Below are 21873 nucleotides of genomic sequence, written 5' to 3' on the forward strand. Positions count from 1 at the left end.
ATGACAGAAAGCAAGGCAAATCTGGGTTTGTTGTATGGAAATAGTTTTGACCCATTGTCTGCATTTTTAAAATGGTTCTGACATGCCCCACCTTATGCTTTTTTCAGTTTTGATGCAGTGGAATTATAGGGCTGGGTTTACATATGAGGACAGGTATATAAGGATGGGCATATGCAGAGCTAGTGCTGACCTTGGAATTCTCTGACTCCCACCCACCACCATTCAGCTAACATTGAGTCTTCTTTCAGCATCCGTGATTAAAACGTATCTGTTTTTCCAGGCATGTTGTTGATCAGTGTGTGTGTGTAGTTTTATACTGGATTTTATGTCATCTGTTTTTATGTTGTGTTTTATGTTATGTTTTAGGTGGGTAGCCATGTCAGTCTGCTATAGAACACCAGGATTTGAGTCCAGTGGCACCTTAGAGACCAACAAGATTTTCAGGGTGTAAGCTTTTGAGAGTTTATACCATGAAAACCTTGTCGGTCTCTAAGATGCCACTAGACTCAAATCCTGCTATTAGTGATGCTGTTAGTTTTTCTGACTTTATGCTGCTTATTCTCATTAATCTTTGGCCATTTTTATAAAGCTACCTGACTTCTGGCTTTTTATCTTTTAAGATATTTATAACTGCCTTTTTTAAAAAATTATGATTGTTTTTATTGTATTTGAGTTCTGCTGTAAACCATCTAAAAACAATTTGAGTTCAGAAGAGTTGTTGGATATATATTTCATGGCTCAGTGGCAGGGACCACGGCAAAGTGGTAGAGCCTGCTTTGTATGCAGAAGGTCTCAGGTTCAACCCCCGGTGTCTCAGTTAAAAGCAGCTGATATAAAGGACTTCTGCCTCAGACTCTGGAGAACCACTGCCAGTCAGAGTGAATGTTGTTACTCTTGGTTGTTGTGGGTTTTCCGGGCTGTATTGCCGTGGTCTTGGAAAACCCACAACAACCATCGTTCTCCGGCCGTGAAAGCCTTCGACAATACGTTGTTACTCTTGATGGTCTGATTCAGGATGAGAGCATTTTAAATAAAGAATAATAAATTAAAACAAATCAGTAAAGCAGCAGTTGCTTAACACTGGGCGTGGCCAGAAACCTCCACTATCATGTCCCCCTTCGGCTGTGGGTTCCTAGGTTAGAGTATTCACCAGGGCTTTTTTTCAGCAGGAATGCAGTGGAATGGAGTTCCGAAACCTCTTGAAAATGGTCACATGGCTAGTGGCCCCACTCCCTGATCTCCAGACAGAGGGGAATTTAGATTGCCCTCCGCGCCGCTGAGTGGCATGGAGGGCAATCTAAACTCCCCTCTGTCTGGAGATCAGGGAGCGGGGACACCAGCCATGTGACCATTTTCTCCGAGGGCAATCCACTGAGTTCCACCACCTCTTTTCCCAGAAAAAAAGCCCTGGTACTCACTTAGAGTCTCTGTAGGTGAGATGCCTGGGCGTGGGTTCATCAAGTGTCAGGAGATGCAATGTTAGCTGGGGAGCATAGTTTTTATTGGGAATATTCTGTTAATTCGTATATAGTTAGTGATACCTTTATGGTAACACAGCAGAGTTATTTATGCAGAAGCATTTTAAACTCCAAACGTGCATTATTTAGTCTTCAGACAAAATCATAGAAAGATACAACTTACAGTTTTATTGAAATAGATTCATAGCAATATCTTGGAGAAAAAAGGGAAAGTTCCTAATCTAAAGAGTTATACTCCCTAATTCTAAACCACAGCATCAAAGGTAGGCAGCAAGGTTGAGTGGTTGGACAAAGCTCAATGGCAGAGCATGGAGAATTTCTCCTTGGAAGACCATGTGGCAAGAGAGATTCTCCCAAGAGGCATAGAGACAAGAAGGAGGAGTCAGGAGGCATTCCCACCTTAGACAAAAGAGTAGCAGACTGCTAGAGTTACACAAACATATAAGAGAGACATGCAGCACCCTCCAATGTCCAAGGCATGCAGAGTCGCCTATTCCAACAGTTTTGAAAGACAGAGTCGGGGAGATCACTCAGGAGGGGATGGATTCTCTCACAGCCCTCTGCCACCTCTGCCCCCTGTGGCATTTCCATTTCTGGAGCCTTTGCCCTGCCGAGGCTTACTTAATTCAAAGTTTTAAGCAGGGACAGCACGGTAAAAGCTCCAGAAGAGGAGACAGCCTGGCATGCCAGAGGTGGAGGAGGGCTGTGAATCCATCACCTCCAGAGCAATCTCGATCAGCTCTGTCTTTCAAAACTATGTTTCCAGACTAACATTGAGTCTCCCGACATGTGAAGAACATGTGTCAAAAGTATTGTATATACAGACTCTCAGGTACCCATTCTCAGGTCCATTCAGCAGAGACAAGCTGGTTCAAAACAACAGCAGTTTATTTGCAAGGAGACAACTCCAACAACTAACAACTTTAGCGAACATAGAAACTGGAAACTGAAACAAGAGCTCCACTCAATAGGACCAAATTAAATCACACAGATATCAGGGGAGGTGTTACCAGGAATGGGTCTCCTTGTGAGTAGGAGGAATTAGCGGCAAGGAAGACGGCTCTACGAGAGGAGTAATGACGGGATCCTTTCCCAAGGAGGCAAAGGAAGCCAGTGTTCTTAATTAAAGAGTGATTTTATTGAAAGGGGAAAATTCACACACATACAAGACTGCACACAAATACACAAGATACCTAGGAAAAGCAGTGGTGAAAGTGTAATAGATTCAAGGGATTCCAGGGTGATAATTACCTAGCCAGGGAGTAGAGAGGTCCGCGGAGGAAGAGCTTTTATTGAAAGGGGAAAATTCACACACATACAAGACTGCACACAAATACACAAGAAACCTAGGAAAAGCAGTGGTGAAAGTGTAATAGATTCAAGGGATTCCAGGGTGATAATTACCTAGCCAGGGAGTAGAGAGGTCCGCGGAGGAAGAGCTTCAAATGTCCAGCATTCTCAGAAGAGAGAGAGAGACCTATGGAAGGTAACCCCAAGAGAGCAGCACTTCAGATCCAATAAGCATGCACAGTTTGAATGGGGCAAGTGTCCCTATTCTTATAGGGCAAAACCTGCCCTGAGGTTGGAGAGCCCTCCCAGCCATTGGAACAAAGACCTCAATGGTCAGTTCCTGGAAGTAACAAAGGTTTGATTGTCTCTTGATTGGTGCTGCTGGGGTGGGACAAAAGAGTAAGGTTTTGCTCTCCTGTTGAATTATAAGGAACATTTTGCAAATTAATGTCCTGGAGCTGAATTGATGAATTTAATTGGGGGATGTACCTTTTCCCATGAATGAATTACAAAAACTTATGGGTGCTAATTGATTTCTCCTCAGTCTTGGGCTGGGGATCTCATCACAGAAGGAGGAGAAAGGAATGTGCTAAATGGGATGACAGTGAGAATTTTCTTGCTCTGGTTCTAGCCAGAGCTGAGAGGAAAGTAAACTAATCACCGCTGGTCACTCTGCGTTTACATTTGACATTCCATTCATGCCTGGATCTCCCTGGCGGGACTCAGCAACTGCTAGCAGGAATTTCCCTATTTGCAAACCGAACTACAATTAATCCAGGGGCCTTGTGATTTTCATATCACAGGTATCTTATTAAATAGTTATTAAACATGGTGGAGGCCAGGCCAACTGCTTACAGAGGGGCAGACTGTTCCATTACATATATACAATAAATATACAACACCCACTAGCTAACCTATCCTCACACTGCTGGCCCTGCCAGTTCTCACCTCCATTGCCTCCTTCCAGAGCACAAAATGCTTCTTTCTGCCTCATTCCTCAGGCATCATTAAACACACTGCAGCAAGTTACACATGTTCAATAGAAATTCCTGAACTCTTGTAAGAATATCGCAAGAATTTAGGAGAAAGTGTTAGGTGCTCCACCTCCTGAGAGGGAAAGGGAGCAACCAAGGTGAAATAGCAGCACATGGAGTGACAAGATAGAGTTGGCAGCAGAGGCTGAGGCTGCCACACTCCAAAATCTGCTGCCTAAAGCCACCATCTCACCTTGCTTTGTCATAGTTGACCCTGCTTTAAGGGACCACATTTGCTGTGTCTATGTTTGCTGGATTTCTCTCTCAATGTGCTTGGCCTCTGGTAATTTCTGCTAGGACTTCAAGCTATCACTGGATCTCTAGAGCTGGGTTTTATGATTGCAGTCCTATATACATGGAGACTACGTCTTACTGAACTCAGTGGACTTTACATCTCAGCAAACATGCATATACTTGGGCTTCATGAATTTTTGTTTGTATCCTGCACATCCAAATGTTTTATTTTTTTATGCTGCTTTCAACATCCCAAATTTTGGATTGTTGCCAAAATCTGAAGGATTTTTGTCTCCCTCATACTGTGGTATCTGAAGAAATTGCATGACAGATTTGGCTGTGTGTCTGGTTTCTACCCTCTAATTCTCTCACAGTATTCCAAAGGAAATGAAAGCCAACTGTTCTAGGTCACTTGTATTTACTTCTTTACTTTAAAACATTAGTACTACCATTCTATTGATACAGCAGAAGGTAAAGTACAATTTTAAAAAATTAAACTAACACACAAAATATCATCCTATCTAATTCTGAACTTAGTCCTAGACTACGCATCAAAATATCTACACAGTGGAGGCAGAGACAAACAAGGAGTATTTTTCTATAAACCTGGGGGGGGAAACATAGGTTTAAAGGGGGGGGGACTGAAATCTAAAAAATGTTCATGGCAGAGTTAAAAATTTCCCAAGTAACACCAGCAGCATCCTTAGCTTTATACCCACTGGGATCTTTCTAGACTATGTTCTATGATCTTCTTGGTGGCCATTTTGGGGTTTTTAGTTGAGCCTTTCAGCCTTGATATCTGTCCATCAAAAAAAGGGGGGGGGGTAAAAAGGTAGCAGATAGAAGAGACAGAAGCAAGAAGGGAAAGGGGAGAGAGGAAGGAGAAGCTGAAGGAGGAAGCCCAGAAAAAGACAAGTGGATGGGGAAAGAGAAATGTCTGCTTAGGCAAGGAAGGAAGGAAGGCTAAAGACTCGGGGCACATAACAGTTGATTAGTTGGTATGTGGAAGACAGAAAAGGTAGCAGGTTAAACAGAAAGGCTGTTGAGGCTGTCACTTGAACAGGGTCATTTTGTTAAAAATTGTATCAAAGTGTTTTGCGTTGCTGCTGCTGTTGTGCTACTGCTTGCACAAAAGAAACTGTGCTAGGCACATGTCCTTTTCACTCACACATCTTTAAATCCAACCTTTGAACTTGGCAATCCTTTCAGAATCTTTTACCTATGAATCTGACAAGCCCAGCTCCTGAGTAAGATGTGTATTTCCTTGGCCAGGTCACCATTCTGTCAGGGATGTTTAGTGAGGAAAACACTACCTCAGGCTTGATGTTGGCTGACATCCCCACCCATGGAGGCTCTGCAAAAATGCATGGTATTCTAGGCCCTCTCGGTCATTTGTCAGCATGGCAAAATTCCCAGTGAAATCATGAAGGATTTTCTTTTGGAGTATGAACTGCAACACTGGGCTATAAATTGATTTCAAAGGGAGAGGGGAAAAGTCCGAAGGTGTCCACAGATTTATTTATGGAAGAATAGGTGCCATTCATAGCCGTTGGGGGCAATTACTACTAAAGGCCTGTTACTGTTCAGCAGGACTTCTTTTTTTATGCTGTCCTCTCCTGCCGTCAAGACAATTGCTTCAAGATATCCTAATGGATTTAACACAGTTATTTTTAGCTTAGACTAAAAGCTAACTGGGATTTCCCCCTCTTTAAAAAAATGTGCAGTTTAGTAATGCATAGACCTAAGTAATAAGCTCCCCAATATGTCAGACTTAGCTATTTAAACCTGCACCATTTTTACATATTTTAAGTGCATACAATGATTACAAATATTGGAAGGCAGGATCCAGGAGTGTACTCTGCCCCCTGTTACTAGAGTCTGTACACATAGATGCATGCACACCTACATTTACACTTTGTATATACATTGCTATGAATGTGCAGAGATCAAGATGGTGCATCCTCATGTACATCTTCCAGGTATGTGTTTTAAACTTAGAAAAGGTCATTTCTTGAGTTATACCAAAAAGCTCTTGAGCTTTGTGAGATTTAAAAAAAAAATCATCATCCAAATGGAATATGAAACATTACATTTAAAATGTAAAAATTTGTTGCTCTGTATTTATGAACATCTTTTTCTTTGAAATTGCAAACATCATTTTCATGATAGTCTATATTTCATAGGCATGTAATCACATCATTTCAACCTTAATGGGCTAGCATTTCCATTTATGCAGATAGCTGGTTAAACAAATGTACCAAAGGTCATCTAAAGAAATGAGAACGTGAAGAAGATAGTCCATCGATACCACGTCCATAAGACTTGTTTTACCACACCATACGTAACTGCCTACGTTCATTGTTCTGATCTGCTGATTGTTGCCACTAGAGATGTAAATGTGGGGGAAATTGGGGAACAGGACAGAGGAGAAGTAGAATCCATTGGGACAATGGTTGCTGATTCTGCACACGTTGGATAATGCACTTCTAATCCTCTTTATAGATCATTTGGAATGGATTTTTTCATGTGCGGAACAAAAAATCCACCACAAACGATTGATAAAATGCATTGAAAGTGCATTATCCAACGTGTGCGGAATCAGCCGGTGTCAGCCTTCCAAGTGTGAGACCCTAGCTAGCAGAGAGGAGCAAAATAGCAGCATTCTGGGTAGTGCAGTGTGGATTGGAAACAAGAGGGAGATAGGTTGAGATGGAGAGCAAAAGATGTACCTTTCGTGTTCTGCATAGAAATCCAAAAGGGAGAAGGAGGCATCTGGTGTGTTGGGAGGCTGAGTTGCAATCCAAGTAGTGTGAGGTATAGCCAGGATCATATTCAAAGTACTGACTGTAAAGCTGGGCTAGTTATAGGGTTTGGGGGACATTGAATAACATGGGGTTTTTTTTTAAGAAAACAAGGAATTGCAACAGAGGATAAAGGCATAACTTGGGAATTGACTGAATTACCAGGAAAAGAACAGCAGAACTTAAGAGCAGGGTTTTTTTTCAGCTGGAACGCAGTGAGTTCTGGAACCTCTTGAAAATGGTCACATGGCTGGTGGCCCCACCCCCTGATCTCCAGACTGGAGCTCAGGGGGCGGGGCCACCAGCCATGTGACCATTCTCTACAAGGGCAACCCACTGAGTTCCACCACCTCTTTTCCCAGAAAAAAAGCCCTGCTCAAGAGTGTGTTGATCGAATTACTGGGAACCAGTACAAAGAATGAACAGTAGTGGGAGTTTGGGGCCAATAGGAAGGTTTGACTCAGGTTCACTGCTGTCACAAGGCACTAAGGTTCGAACTGCCGCAGTGGTCAGTGATTGTATTACTATGTAAAGGACAATACAGCAGAGTAGCATCTTTGTCTTCTACCCTAGTTTGGCTTCATTGCCTTAGCACAGTTTACACAACTAGCCCTTCCTGGTTTCTCCCACCAAAAAGCTTCTCCTTTAAAAGTCATTGGTTTTGAAGCAAGATTCACCTTTAGACACAAAACATAGTGATTGTTCTCCATACTTTCCTTGCAGGGGCTGGGAGTTGATCGTGGTGTTATACGCACAAGATACACATTCAGGCTGGGAGTGAGAGGTGCACAGAAGAAAGGGGGGGGGCAACAAGATACATTCCAGCTGTTTGCAGATTTTTGGTGTGAACTGTTCCTGAAAAAAACCAACTATATTTATTCCATCAATAAACCTTTGACAAGACAATTGGATCCTCAGCACTATCTAGTCGCTTGTCTGCCTTTAAACTTTGCCTATCAGCAGGCTGGTTTTCTCGCCTGCGAAATGGCTGTTCTTCAGTGGAGAAAAGGAGCTTGATTCTTGCGCATTGGAATTTTCACAGTGGTTAATGGCACCACCTCACTCATATTTTATTCATTAAATAATCCTTGTCAATGCATTTGGCTATTTTAGATGCTTACTGTAATACACACCATTATCACCTTCACATTTTGAGTATTTGTCAATATTCCTAAGTCAACCTGTGTATTTCTAATTTTATGCAAGCCCCCAGCCACCCACTTTAAGAGGCCCACAGTATTTCAATTATGCTTGGTCCAAAGTGTTCTTGTTTAGCAAAGTTGTCCTTCAGACTAGGGATTACCAGTGATTTTCAGAGATACTGCTTTATTGTTTCGTTCTGTCAGGATATGATACAGTCAAACCCTTAAATCAATAGCACTTTTTATTCCTACTGAACTGATGCATGGCATCTTTCTCCACACAGAGACTTAATGTGTTGTAAATTAATTATCTGCAATGAATACAGGGTCAGCAGACCTTGGAATGATAAAGATGTAATGCCAAAGCATTCTTTTTCCTCCCACCTTTTCACAGGACTCTTTTTCATATGGCAGCAAGAGCTGCTTTGGTAGCAGTGCCTCTTAAAGGTTTTTAATGCTCTTTTAAGGGTTTGTGTGTGAGATAGTGTGTGTGGGAAAGATGCATTAACACCAGCATTTCCCACATCAATTAACAGCACTTGTACTTTTAAAAAATCTTTATTTGAAAACATTAATGTTATGGCTACAGTCCTGCTCCTATAGAAAACAAAAGAAACATTCCATAAGGTGGTAATAAACCAAACTTGTCCTCTGTGGCTCCATTCAAAGTCCTTGCACATGCCATTCCTCATCCAGCTAAGGATACATGTGCAGACCCATGCTATGACACAAGTACAGCCCTACCTAACAGGATCAGTGTGCTTGTTGTGGCTTTATGGGCTTTTTTTGTGTGAGTTTTTAGCTATTAATATGCTAAGTTATTACTAAAGCTAGAACTTGGCATTTGACAAGCTACTTGAAGGATCAGCAAACTGAAGGCCAAGCTAGACGTGCAGGTTTTTAAAGAGTTGGGTTTGGGTTCCCCAGACCCAACTCAAGTTCCCTGCAGCTACACAGTAGCTTTGGGGAATAGTTGTTAGAAATAAAGGACAGCCCAAATGTCCTCAGAATGCCTCCATGGGGTGGGGAGGGGCTCCTCCCTCCCCCCTCAAGTGTTTTCCCATGTCAAAATAACAGGAGAGGGAAGTTTTTTGTTCTTTCTGCTCCGCATAGAGAATTCTGTGCACGTGGAACAGTAAAAACAGGGAGGGGGACTCCTCCCATGCTATTGTGATGCAGGTGGCAGCCTGAGGGAGGAGGGAGAAGCCCATACAGCATTCTGAGGTTGTTTAGGCTCTCCTTTACTTTTTAACAGCCATTTGCTTTTTAACTTCTGTATGGCTGTGGAAACCTAAGTTGGGTCTTGGGAACCTAGACCCAGCTTTTTAAAAAACCTGCACGTCTAGAGAGACCCTGAGTGGGAGGGTTTGCAAGAAAGTGATAGGAAGGGAAGGAATAAAAATGAAGCTTCCTTTTACAGTCAGACCTCTGGTCTATGAAAATCATTATTGTTTTCTCTTATTGGCAGCAATTCTGGAGGGTCTTATGTAGATGCCTTTCACATCACCTCCAACCAGATTATTTTTAACTGAAGAGACCAGGGACTGGACCTGGGGTCATGCAGAGAGCAAATGCTATGCTACTGAGGGTCTCTCTAAATATGCAAGTTTTTAAAGAGTTGGGTTTGTGGGCCCCCAGACCCATCTCAGGGCCTGCAGCCGCACAGCAGCTGCGATGAATGACTGTTAAAAAAATTAAGGAGAGCCCAAACAGCCTCCAGGCCACCACTCCTGCCTCCCCTTTCAACCCACTTCCTCATGTCAAAATAGCACAAGGAGAGGCTGTTCCCTGTTTCTACTGCTTCACATGCACAGAATATTCCACATGGAGCAGCAAAAACACCCCCCCCACACACATACACACACACACACTGCTCGCAATTTTGGAAAACAGGTTGAGAGGCGAGGGAGGAGCAGTGGCATTTTTAACTGCCAGTTGGGTCTGAGGAATCCAGACCCAACTCTTTAAAAACCTGCACATCTATACAGACTCTAAGCACCAAGCCTGCTGCTTCTCCTTTCCAAATGTCCCTTCTGTAGTATTGCTTTGAGGTGAACATTGATATAGAAGTTCCTAGGCTACAGTCCTGTGGACACATACAGGGGGTGCTTAAACCCCATTGAGTTCAAGTGGGATTTCAGCAGTGTGTCATGTCCAGATTTCAGCTCTTTCATTTGTTTTTCTTAAGCAAAAGAAATAGATTGTCATTGTGTTGTGATGTACAAAAACACTGCAGACAAGAAATGAACTACCATCTTGATTAAAAAAGAAACACCTTGATTAAAAAAAAAGCTGGAGTTTGCTAACTTTTCAAATTCCCATTTAAAAAATAAAAACAAAATTGAAACGAAAGGAAACTTCAATTATTTTTGTAGAATGGCCTAGCTATTAGTAGCTATAGAAACACGGTTACCAGGTAGTGAAGCCAAGCTTGCCACAAGACACAATATTACTGAGATTTGAGAACAAGAAAAAGAAGTAAGCAGTAACATTCAGGTATAAGACTCAGATCACATGATAGATGGGGAAAAGGGACCCTCGACTGTGAAACCAGTGCTTGAAAAATGTTCCAACTTATATTGTTACAATGGGCCTGGCAAATGTCTGTTGTGTCCTTGTGTTCCAGACACATATTCCTAAGACAGGTACTAAGGCTTGCTCCTTCCTCTCCAGAACACTATAGCTCAGTACGAATGGGGTAGCTGGGACTGCAGAGCCCTTTGAAAAAACAGTAAAATCACACTGACAATCTGTTTCTTTCAGTCTCCCTACACAAGAAGACAGCTTACACAGGGACACTCAGGTGAAAGATCTTATACTTGTTCTTCCATTGTAGATACACATGCGCTGCTAGGGAGACAGAGCACACTTGAATATAAGACCACACAGAAAATAAGTTGCTTGAGCATCCCTGTGTAAGATGTCTTGTGTAGAGAAAAGAGGGGGAACTGAGTATGGCACCCGATTCCTATTCCAAGTAACCAAACCGTGTTCAGAAGCAGCTTCCACTTCTAACACTATAGCTATTTGTCAGTTACTTACCTTTTTAAAACCCCAAAAGCCTCTTGGTGTTGCAGGACAGAATTGCCATGCAATGGACTGTGGCTGGAAAATGGCACAAATGGGGGTAGGACCAGGAAAGATGCAGACTTTCCTGTCCACGTGGCAGGAACCCTGCCTCTGCTGTGGTCTTTCCAAAAAGATAATGGTAAAGCAGGTCTTTGGAATGATTGCAGGAAAGTAAGAAGAAGCAGGTGAGCCCTACAGTGCTTTGTGGAAGTGGAGAAAAATTGCTTCCCATTAGCATCGAAGCTGAACCAAACATCTAGTTTGGAAATAACCCATGCAGGCAGCTCGGCTGTTAGATTAGGGAGGGGAGCCATGAGTGTCCCATTTTTGCATGTGGATTCTCATCCAATGGGACACGTACTAAAGTCTTCCGCCCTAATTGTATTGGAGTACCTTATGAAATCACAGCGTTTATCCTTTTTACGCCTGGGAAAAGCGCTTTAGTTCCCTATTGTGTTCAGGTAGATTTATGTCTTGGTTGGTTGATTGTTTTTTAAAGAAAGAGATATATTTCATAGCCCTAAAGCCAAGTAATGACTTTTATTATGACTAACTAACTCTTCACCAGACTGGATGTTAAAAACAAAGAAATAGTGCAGGGGGGGGGTGTTTCGTGCTCTTAAAACCTCTTGTTTGCATCCTGTGTAGAATGCCAGATAAATATGAATAGATAATGTGGTGAGTGGAGGTGGTATCAAGTTTCACTTTTGACCTTCTGGGAAGAAGGGGGGGGGCAGAGAATGGCACTCTCTAGTTACAAATATAAAAAATATAGAGAAATACAAAAATCACCTGAAGTTCATAGCCTGAATCATCTTTTATTCTCCATCTTCCTTTATTTTTATTTTGTAGCATCTAGTCTGATAAAGAGTTCTGCAGAACATGAAAGACAATTAATAAGATATCTAGTTATATATATATGTGGGCACAGAAATTGAGATCAGTCTCTTAACTTTTTGGACACATGGATTCCATTTGCTATATATTGGAATGATCACAAAGCAAACTATACGGTGCTGCAACAGATAGTGGAATTTGTTAACATTTTTGTTTGAGAATGATGTTCTTCTTCATTACTTTTGAGATCTGAAAATGAGGTGATTGAATTATTGAATAATATATGTTGCTAAGGTTAGGTTTTAAGATAGAGAGGTATGTCAAAAACTTTGTTGTAATGTAGCAGAACCAGTAATGTTTTGACTAATTTTAATGAGTATAAATAAAATTTATGATATCAATAAAATAGTATTAAGAACTATTATTTATACTACAGAGATTATACTATAGAGATTGGTATGTGGGATCTATTTTTATTACATGTCCTGTTTGGGAGCAAGGGTTTCACTGACATCAAGCCTGATTCACTTTCTGTAACTAAAAAGGTCCTGCCCCTTGTAAATCAGTTATCTCCCTGTGCAGTTGTTAGTGTCAAAGCCTGTCAGCTCAGCAGGACATTAAAATTATACGGCTACAGTAGGACGCAAGTATTCCTAATTCCCAGGTTGTGCATCTCAAGAAAAGTTTCTTATCTTTTAATGAAATTTCCTCCCCAGATTTCCTTCTTTAACATATAATTTTCACTGCATCTCTTTTGATGAGGTTTAATGGCATGGATTATCTTATTGCTGGCAAGATGACCATCAAATGGTGGGAAAGTTGGGATCTTGCAGTATGACCTAGCATGCTATTGCTAACTTGCAAGCTTTAAGAATGTAAGGAGAGGAGAAGGCAAATGGTTATACTGGCTGCTGATCTCACAATGAACTGTGCACCCTATTTCTTGACAAGACAATAAGAATGGCTGATACATGAGTGTAACACTGATCGCTAATCCATCTCTAGTTATCAATTTGGCAAGAATTTCTGGTATGAGTTTGGTGATTATAAAACTACATTGGAGAGTGCTAAGCTCTGGCATAAGCAGCCAACATCCTAAAATAAACTCTTAGTTTGGGATTCACTTCCTTTACATTGCATATATATGCAACAACGTTTTATTATCCACAGCTTTTATTTCCGTCCAGTCATTATGGTTTACTGGGGACCTACAACAACTGAGAAGAAACAGCTGGAGAACTCTGGGTGGATAATACATGCTGAGAATGATCAATTGCATCATAAAGGGTTTTTGAAGTCTTTGGTTGTAGCAGTACAGGAGATGGACATCAGCTTTTAGTGGCTTTTCACCTCCCCAAAGTCTTGCATAGCTGAACTCTTCCATGTGCTAAAAGTACCTGCATAAAAAGGACTGTCAGCATGTTTTTTATTGTGTGAAGAAATTTTGCAGCATTTGCAAACTTTGTTGTAAAGCATCCACTCTTTTACAGATAGAAATACACTTTCATTGCATGATATTTTCTGGCTGAAGATTTTGACTGGGTATGACATCAAAAAATGCTAGGTGCAAATTTCAAGTCATGGGGATATGGTGGGGTTGTGGTAGGAAATGAACTTTGGAGTAAAAAATTAAACAAAATATCGTCAAATCTCAACTTATTACTGTTTTAAGAACATAAAATGCATACTTCATAACTTTTAGCATAAAAATATATTATTTAGCATAGTTGTACAATTTAAAAGCATTAATGCCTTATCACATCATCTTGAGCAGAGTTACACCCTTCTAAACATCAATGCTGTTTTAAAAAATTGTATAGATACCCAGTTCTTGAAAGAAAGAACGTGTTTTGCAAACTGTTGCACTCAGCACTATGGAAGTACATATGTTTTAGTTTGTGCAATCTGAAAACAGGAAAAAAATGAGAGCTGAAAACAGGAAGTATAAATTTTGTTCTATACAGAAGAAAACACATTATTTGGATTTCCAAACACTGTCATATCACACACTTTTTAGAAAACATATTGAATGAGTAAAACTCTGTCTTAAAAAGTATCTTATTCATTCCAAAAAAGGAAATACTTCATAGATGTTTTCAAAGTTCTCACAAATTTCCATTTTTTTCTCCATTGGAAAAACTAAAACAAAAAACCCCCAAGGTACAATCCTACAGCCAGTCTGAAAACTAATTAGATGAGAAGCTAAACCCCTGTCCATTGTAACTTAGGGCCAAGCTACACATGACGAATGACACTTGAATGGCAAGTGTATTTCTCCCTGTTCACTTGCCCTCCACTCAATCCACTTGCCGTTCAAGTGTCATTCGTCATGTGTAGTTTGGCCCTAAGAGATACAACACTGGTTGATATGCTAAGGGAGGAACAGTGCCAGTATTACATGACACTGGCAGATGTGTAAGAACTCGCAAGAGGAGTGAAAAGCATGGTCCTCGCCCCATCTTTCATTATACTTACACAGCCACAGGACAGCTTCCACATGGGAGAGGGGAAAGTTTCTCCTGCTGTGGTGGCAGGAGCAAGGAGGGTGGAGGCATACAGGATGGCATCTGCATGCTCCATCTCCATGCTGCTTGCTGCTGTCGCCACCCTCCCCTTCCCTTTGTCATGTCGGAGCAGAAATGCCAACACAATGAGGATTTTGCCAAGCCCCAGCAATCCCACCTCCCACCAGTTCACACATGAGTTGCAGATCAGCTGATAAATTTAAAAATCCCTTAGGGGCTGAAATGGGAGGAGAATAGCAGAGGCTGGCACTGCCATTTTGACTGTGGGCCCAGTATCCCATGTCTGCAGTCACTACCACCACCCCACCGCCATTTCTCCTTTGGGACGACAGTGAAGGGGCACTACGGCTTAAAGGGGAATGTCCTGGAAGCCACATACATCGTGCTTGGAAGAAGCAGAATATCATGTGGAAAGAAAAACTCACTGGAATTGGGGAGGGAAGGTAGACCAAAAGCTCCATGCAGAAGGCACCTTAGAAAAACCAATTTAGCCTGCAGTGCTCCTAGGGACTGTGTGTCTCCTCATTGGCAGTGCTGTCTCCTTTTTCTTATGCTGAACTGGCTCTTTTGCTTTCTCACTTCTTTGTACTTTCCTGCTCTTCTTCTTATTTCCATTCCAAAATGAACTTGCTTTGAATCACATTCAGCGGTCTTTGTCTTTTCACACCTGGCTGGGCTGTTTTCCTGGGACCAAATATGGCCTGGCCTGATTCTCAGTTTTTAACAGAAGCTGGGTATGCAGGAATCAGCAGGTGAAGCTATTGCCACATGGAGAGAAGCATTTTCATCTGTTAATATCTGGCTGCAGAACAGTCTGCTGATAAAAACTGGGAGTTGGTTTTTTTTAAAAGAGTAATCCTGGGTACAGCTGGGGGTGGTGGTTTAAGAGCGCTTTCTCTTTGGGGAGGTATCAGCCACCTGTGTGCCTCTCAGGGATGCACTGAGCACAAAACAGAATAGGCAGTCGGCTTCCAGGCCACCTTCTATAACCATAACCTCTGATTAACCAAGACATTAAAATTGGCCTGCATGAGTGCACACCAAAGTTCAAGTTGATGTTTTTCAGAATAACCAGCTATGCATGTTGCATACATTAGGGGGTGAAATCTATGAAGTTCATGGGCCATTATTCTTTGTAGTGTTTTTCTCCCTTTTAAGATTGTGGACAGAGCCAGCACAGAGAAATTACATGCACAAATGTTGGGAAAATGGAGTGTTTGAAATCAATTCTAATGTTAAACGCAAAGGACATCCTTGGCTCATTAAGTAAAAATATCTCATTTAATGAGCAAGAAAGCACTGGAGCACACTGAACCTTGACACAAAGCAAATTATTTAAGTGATAAATTATATTTTATGGGGAATGTAAAAGTTAATAATACTCTGGAGTAAGGTAATAAATGCAGAGGTGTAACTAACATCACCAACTGCTTTACTTACAAACATGCCATATGTATTCAGTTACTTGCAAAAGTAATTAAATAAAATAGAGAAGTCACAAATTCTTGGAAGTCAAGCCTTATATAGCATCCTCCCTAAGCTAACTTGCAGACCTCTTGTTTCTAGTTCTTTCATTCTTCTCCGTTTCTTTGCTTTTCCCATTTTTGTGGGCAAATATTTGATCTCACAGTCATTTAAACTTAGTACACCTCAACTATAAAGAGAACTAATAAAGTTCACTCAACTTCCATCATGCCCCCCTAATGACATGACTCTGGGTTTGAGGAAGATGGTTTTTCCTGGATATGAAGAAGTAGTTAGTGGATTAGTTGCAGGGCTCACGAGGATGGGAGACTAGAGGTATAAAATTTCAGGACCCCAGGTTGCCCTAAGAGCACAAGTTTGGAAAGGTGCCATTGGGGAATAGCATCAGCTACTTTTAATCAAGCATCTCATGTGTGTTCTTTTGAAGGTATGTGTGTGGAGAGGGGGGTGTCAAATGTTGTATACAGTTATCCAAGAGAATCTTTGCATGGGGGCCCATGATAGATATCGGCACCCAGATTAGTTGGACACCCATTTCATTGTTCCAGTTTTAGTGATGGAGGCTATTCTAATAGGGAGTCTGTTGTGTTGTGCAGAGTGATGAGACAACTGCTTCTCTGTTTTTCCCTAGCTTAAATGCTAAACATATTTTTTTAATGCCGTTTCATGACTGGTGCTTTCTAGCTACTGTTTGCAAGACATCTGTTTGGGTGTGGCCTGAAAAAAGTATGGTGAGAGATGTCTAATGCAGCTGGCTGGTTGTGCTCCAAGGGAATATTGTATGCTTTGAGGCTCACTGTTGTTACAGACTTTGTAGATGGGGTCTGGTTCTCCCATACCCAACTGGTGTATTTTTAAATAGATGTATAAAAATTCTCCAGGAAACTTTTGTTTAGAAAGCCGGCCCTGCAAAGAAGCACCCTGCTGGATCAGTCTTCCATCTAGTCCTACATCCTGTCTTACAGTGGCCAGCTAGCTATTACAGAGGACCAACAACAGGGCATAGAGGCCAATGCCTTCTCCCGAGGTTGCCTCCTGGCACTGGTATTCAGAGGTTTATCACCTCTGAATGTGGAAGTTCCCTTTAGTCACAATGATTGATTGATTGATTGATTGATTGATTGATTGATGGATTGATTGATTGATTGATTGATTACATTTATAGCCCACCCTCCCCACAAGCGGGCTCAGCAACAGATAGATTACAGAGTTCTTTTTTTTTTAATTTTTAACCTTTAAAAAATAAATTTATGAAATGGTGTAAACATTTTCCTTTGGATTCAAATCTGGTGGCCGTCATTCACGTAACCTCAAGGCTAGACTTTTCACTCTTAACTACAACGGAGAGAATAATTCAATTTGCAAATAGTCTGAAATTATGGTTGTGGGATCTGGTTGCCTTTAATGGCTTTCAGTGGCTGCGGGAGCACTGCGTGTATGTAGATTTCTCAATAATGGCAACGTATTCGCTGCTCATCACGAAACAAAATGGGGTGATGCTCAAAATAAGCCATTTTCTTTCCCCAAATTCATGCACTCATGTTGATCTCTTTGAAAAGCTGGAGGAGGTCTGGCTTCTTTGCAAGCTGCCTCGCGTATGTTCTGCTATTGTCTGGAGAGTCCCTCAATCCTGCCCGCAGAAGAATTTGCACACATGCTGCATGCTGGCCTGCACATGCCATGTGAAGAGCTGATCGATTTTTCCCATCCTTCGCATTTAGATCAGCGCCGAGGGACAGAAGCATCTCGATAGTGCCTGTCCTTGGCAGCATAATGTAGGGCAGTGATAATGTAGGGCAGTGATCTGGAGTGAGGTGGCTCTTGCGTTGACATCGATGCCCAGATCGAAAACGAGGAACCGAAGGGCATCGTCTTGAGCTGTGACTGCCGCGTGGTGCAACGGCTGAGCGCCCAGCGTGTCTCTAGCCATGTAACAAGCCTTGTGCTTCTCTAGAAGCAGGCGCGCGATGCCCAGGTGCCCATTCTGAACTGCATCCATAAAGGGAGTGACTCCACATTGGTCTGGGCTATCAGGTTTGTACTGACACCACTCGAGGAGCACTTTCACTACCTCCAGGCAGCCATGCATTGCTGCTGTGTGGAGTGGTGTCCTTTTGATTTTGCTTTCCGTGTTCCAGATATCAGGAGAGACGTCTAGCAAGTAGTTAATGACTCGGAGATCCCCCTCTCGACTGGCTACATGGAAACAATTCCAGCCATCTTTGTTCTTCAGCAGTGGGTTTGCCCCATTCGCCACAAGATCTTGAATCACTTCTAGGTTCCACCTGGTGCACGCCATCATTAGGGGAGTCCAGTCTGCTTTCTTCAAGCAATCGGCGGCGGCTCCTCTTTCCAAGAGGTACAAGACACAGTCCCGGTGGCCCATGGAGGCTGCTTCGTGTAGGGGCCGTTTGTAATCATTATTAAACAACTCAATGTCCATTTCCAGAGTTTCTGCTAAGTACTGGAGGATGCTCAAGTGGCCGTGTCGGGCTGCGTAGTGGAGGAAAGTGTCCCCCGACCATCCAAAGTGCTTCCACCTCACCTCCCTGCTCAGATCTCTGACACTTTCAATCTCTGCTTTAAGAAGGCCGAGTTTTCCATCTTGGATTAATTTGGGAAGCAGTTTTTGGATTTCACCTTCTGCCATTGCCAGCTGATATCATAGCATTTATGGGCTCCTGCTTGTGCCAGAGAGGGGGGGGGAAACATAGCCCCAAACTCCAGGCACTTTCTTAGTCGCCTCCAGGAGCCTTAGTCCCCACCCACCTACCAGATAGATTACAGAGTTAAACAGATCAAACAGTAAAAGAATAAAATCAAATCTTATATAGCAGCATACATTTAAGTATCCCAGATGAGGTGCCATTTCCCTTTCCCTGCACACCATACACAGGGGGGAAAGAGGGCGGAGGTGCAGGTTGGTTAACTCCCCGGCACATAGGGGCAGATGGATCATATAACCACCCACACTAGTAGGAGACCGGCAGGGAGGCTACTTAGAATGGATCCAAGTGCTGGCCTCAACCATATATCTGGTGGAACATCTCTGTCTTACAGGCCTGCTGAAAAGATATAAGGTCTTGGTGGGCCCACATGTCTTCCGACAGAGAGTTTCACCAAGTCGGGGCCAGGACAGAAAATGTCCTGGCCCTAGTTGAGGCCAGCGACCACCAGAAAGTGTTTAACAGCTGATCTAAGGGCTCTCTAGGGTACATATGGGGAGAGGCGGTCCCTCAGGTATGCTGCTCCCAGTGCGTTAAGAGCTTTATAGGTCAAGACCAAAACTTTGAACCTGATCCGGAACTCCACGGGGAGCCAATGTAGCTGCTGCAGAGTAGGGGTCGCATGTGCCCTGCATAAAATTCCTGTCAGGAAATGAGCAGCGGCATTTTGGACCTGCTGCAATTTCCAGGTCAAAACCAAGGGAAGCCCTGTGTAGAGCGAGTTACAGTAATCCAGTCTGGAGGTTACCATTGCATAGATCACTGTCGCTAGGTCATTGGTTGAGAGATAGGGGGCAAGCTGCCTGGCCTGTCGAAGGTGGAAAAAGGCAGTACGGGCAGCTGCCGCAACCTGTGCCTCCATAGACAAGGATGAATCTAGTGTCACGCCAAGACTCCAGACTGATGAGACGGGCACAAGTGGTGTCCTGTCAAAGGCCGGGAGCTGAATCCCCACATCTACTCCCCCACGACCCAAGTACAGGACCTCTGTCTTTGTGGGGTTCAACTTCAGTCTCCTCTGCTTCACCCATCCAGACATGGCCCCCAGTGCTCCAATTAGGGCATCAGGAACAGAGCCAGGCTGGCCATCCATCAACAGATACAACTGGGTGTCATCCGCATACTGATGGCAACCCAGTCCAAAACTCCGTGCCAGCTGGGTGAGAGGGCGCATATAAAGATAGCTAGTAGCCACGATGGCTACTTGCCATAGTAGCTAGTAGCATATAAACATGGCTAGTAGCCACTGATAGACCTCCATGAATCTGTCTAATCGCCTTTTAAAGCTGTCTATGCCTGTGGCCATCACTACATCCTCTGACCGTAAATTATTCATTTTAATCATGTTTTTTTAAAAAATAAATAAATAAATAAATACTCCCAAAATGTCCAGAATAGGACCCAACTAGCTGTGATTTCATGAGATCCATTAATTAATCCCCAATAGTTTATTCAAGGGAAAATATTAGCCATGAAGTAAAGTGAGCGTGATGGTCTTTGTGTCTTAAAGAAGCCTGAAAAGGCTGTACACACACATTTGCAGGAATATTAAGCGTTAATCCCTCTCAGAATCAGAGAGCTTTGAGAGGCAGGCTACTCCATGGCTTTGGATTGGGTAGCCTGGACTGGAAAGAGGAGGGTTTTTTTTCAGTCCTAGCAGAGAGAGATCCAATGTGAAGGAGTTGAGAGAGATGGCATCCTCATGAAAAGTTTCAGCACCAGCAGGAGAATTGGGAAAGTTAGCAAGGAGGTTGGGAAGTAATCACAGACTCCCAAACAGACCAAAAAAAGGGGTAGATCTTCTAAGGAGAGGAGATTTCCCCTACCCAGTCAAATAAGGGGGTAGTTCTGGAAAGTGGAGAGATCCCTGGTCGGGTGTGGTTGAAAACTGCCTGTGGAGACCTTCAGATTCAGTTAACAACTGAAGGAAAGTGCTGGTGTGTGAAGAGAGTTGGCTTGGGGTACTAGAAAGTGGGTGCCAGCCTTCCAAACCCCAGAAGACAAAGAGAATACTGAAAGAAAGAATAGTAGAACACTTGGGGAAAAACAAGGGAACCAAAGCCTCAAAACATAAGCCTTAAGTATCAGTGAAGAGCATAAGAACTGAAGTCTGTGCATGTTCTGATTTACCTCAGGGGTGAGTGTTGAATGACCTCAGAAATTTTCAACCACTGACTTCACCTGACCTTTCCCCTCCAATGCAAATAACTGATTTAGTTATTTTTGGAATTTTAAAAATGCCTCTGGTGCCATTTCTATGGTTTAAGGATGAGGGAATGTCATAGTAGGGGATTGTTTTTGGACAATGGTATAAGAGGGGAGCAGAGAATCATATTTGTATTTACTTACTTGATTTAGTTTCTTATTTCATACAGGTCCTCCATGTATGTTTTGCACTTCAGTTCAAATAGTATACCAGGAAGCTGTATCTGACCCATTGTGGAAATCCATATGCTGCAGTCATTACATGTGGAGCTGCACAGTGTGACAAATAAGGACCCCTGTAGCTGTTTTGGCTCAGGAAAATGGTGTGAAAGAGATAACTGAAGCCTTTCCTTGCACCACACTTAATTTCCAAGATCAATCAGTCCCCAGCACATTTTGAAATGGTAGTTTCCCAATGTAACGTCTACGTGCAGACAGGCTCATGATAGATATATTGTCTTTTCCCAGACTTACTGGGGAAGGGGAAAGCTGTAACACTTGACTCTATAGTCAAAGGTACAAAAGCTTTTATTGGATATAGCCAAAGGGCATTACTATCCAGGCTTGCCCAGAGGCCAAAGCAGGGGTGCAGGGTGCTGAGTGCAGGGGCAGCAGGGTACTTACCTCCTGCACTTGCCTGTTGCACTGGAAAATATCATTTTCCACTGCAGTGAAAGAGCCGTAGGATGCACTGAAGCCCAGTTCAATAAGCCCACTGAAGCCCAGTTCAGCCCATTTGGAGGTGATTTTTGTTGCTTTTCTCAGCTTTCAGAGGTGGACAAACTAAAGAGTTAGAAAGATAGAGAGGTCAGGGCACTGCTCTGACTGTCCTTTGATATGTAGATTGCTATTCTCAGGATTTCCTCCTCCAGACTTCCTCCCTCTCACTTCTTCTCTTCCTGGCATTGTTCCAAGCAACACCTCTCTCCTTCTCCTCCCTCTGTCTTGGCAGCATGGATGCATGCCTTGTCCTGCTATCCATGCCCATCCTTAGACTAGATAGGTAGTTAGGATCTGTCTCTCCTCTTTTCCTATAAGAGTATGGAG

General features: G+C 42.7%; 1 protein-coding gene across 1 annotated transcript; it reads right to left on the reverse strand.

The window, feature by feature from the left end:
- Positions 1–17424: 17424 nt before the first annotated feature.
- On the reverse strand, positions 17425–18545 carry LOC129329607 (ankyrin repeat domain-containing protein 16-like). Its single transcript, XM_054979072.1, is given in 2 exon segments — positions 17425–17661; positions 17664–18545. Coding segments are annotated over 2 exon segments (1119 nt in total).
- Between the last annotated feature and the right edge of the window lie 3328 nt (positions 18546–21873).

This window comes from Eublepharis macularius, chromosome 5 (assembly GCF_028583425.1).
Source record: "Eublepharis macularius isolate TG4126 chromosome 5, MPM_Emac_v1.0, whole genome shotgun sequence".
Taxonomy (NCBI): Eukaryota; Metazoa; Chordata; class Lepidosauria; order Squamata; family Eublepharidae; genus Eublepharis; species Eublepharis macularius.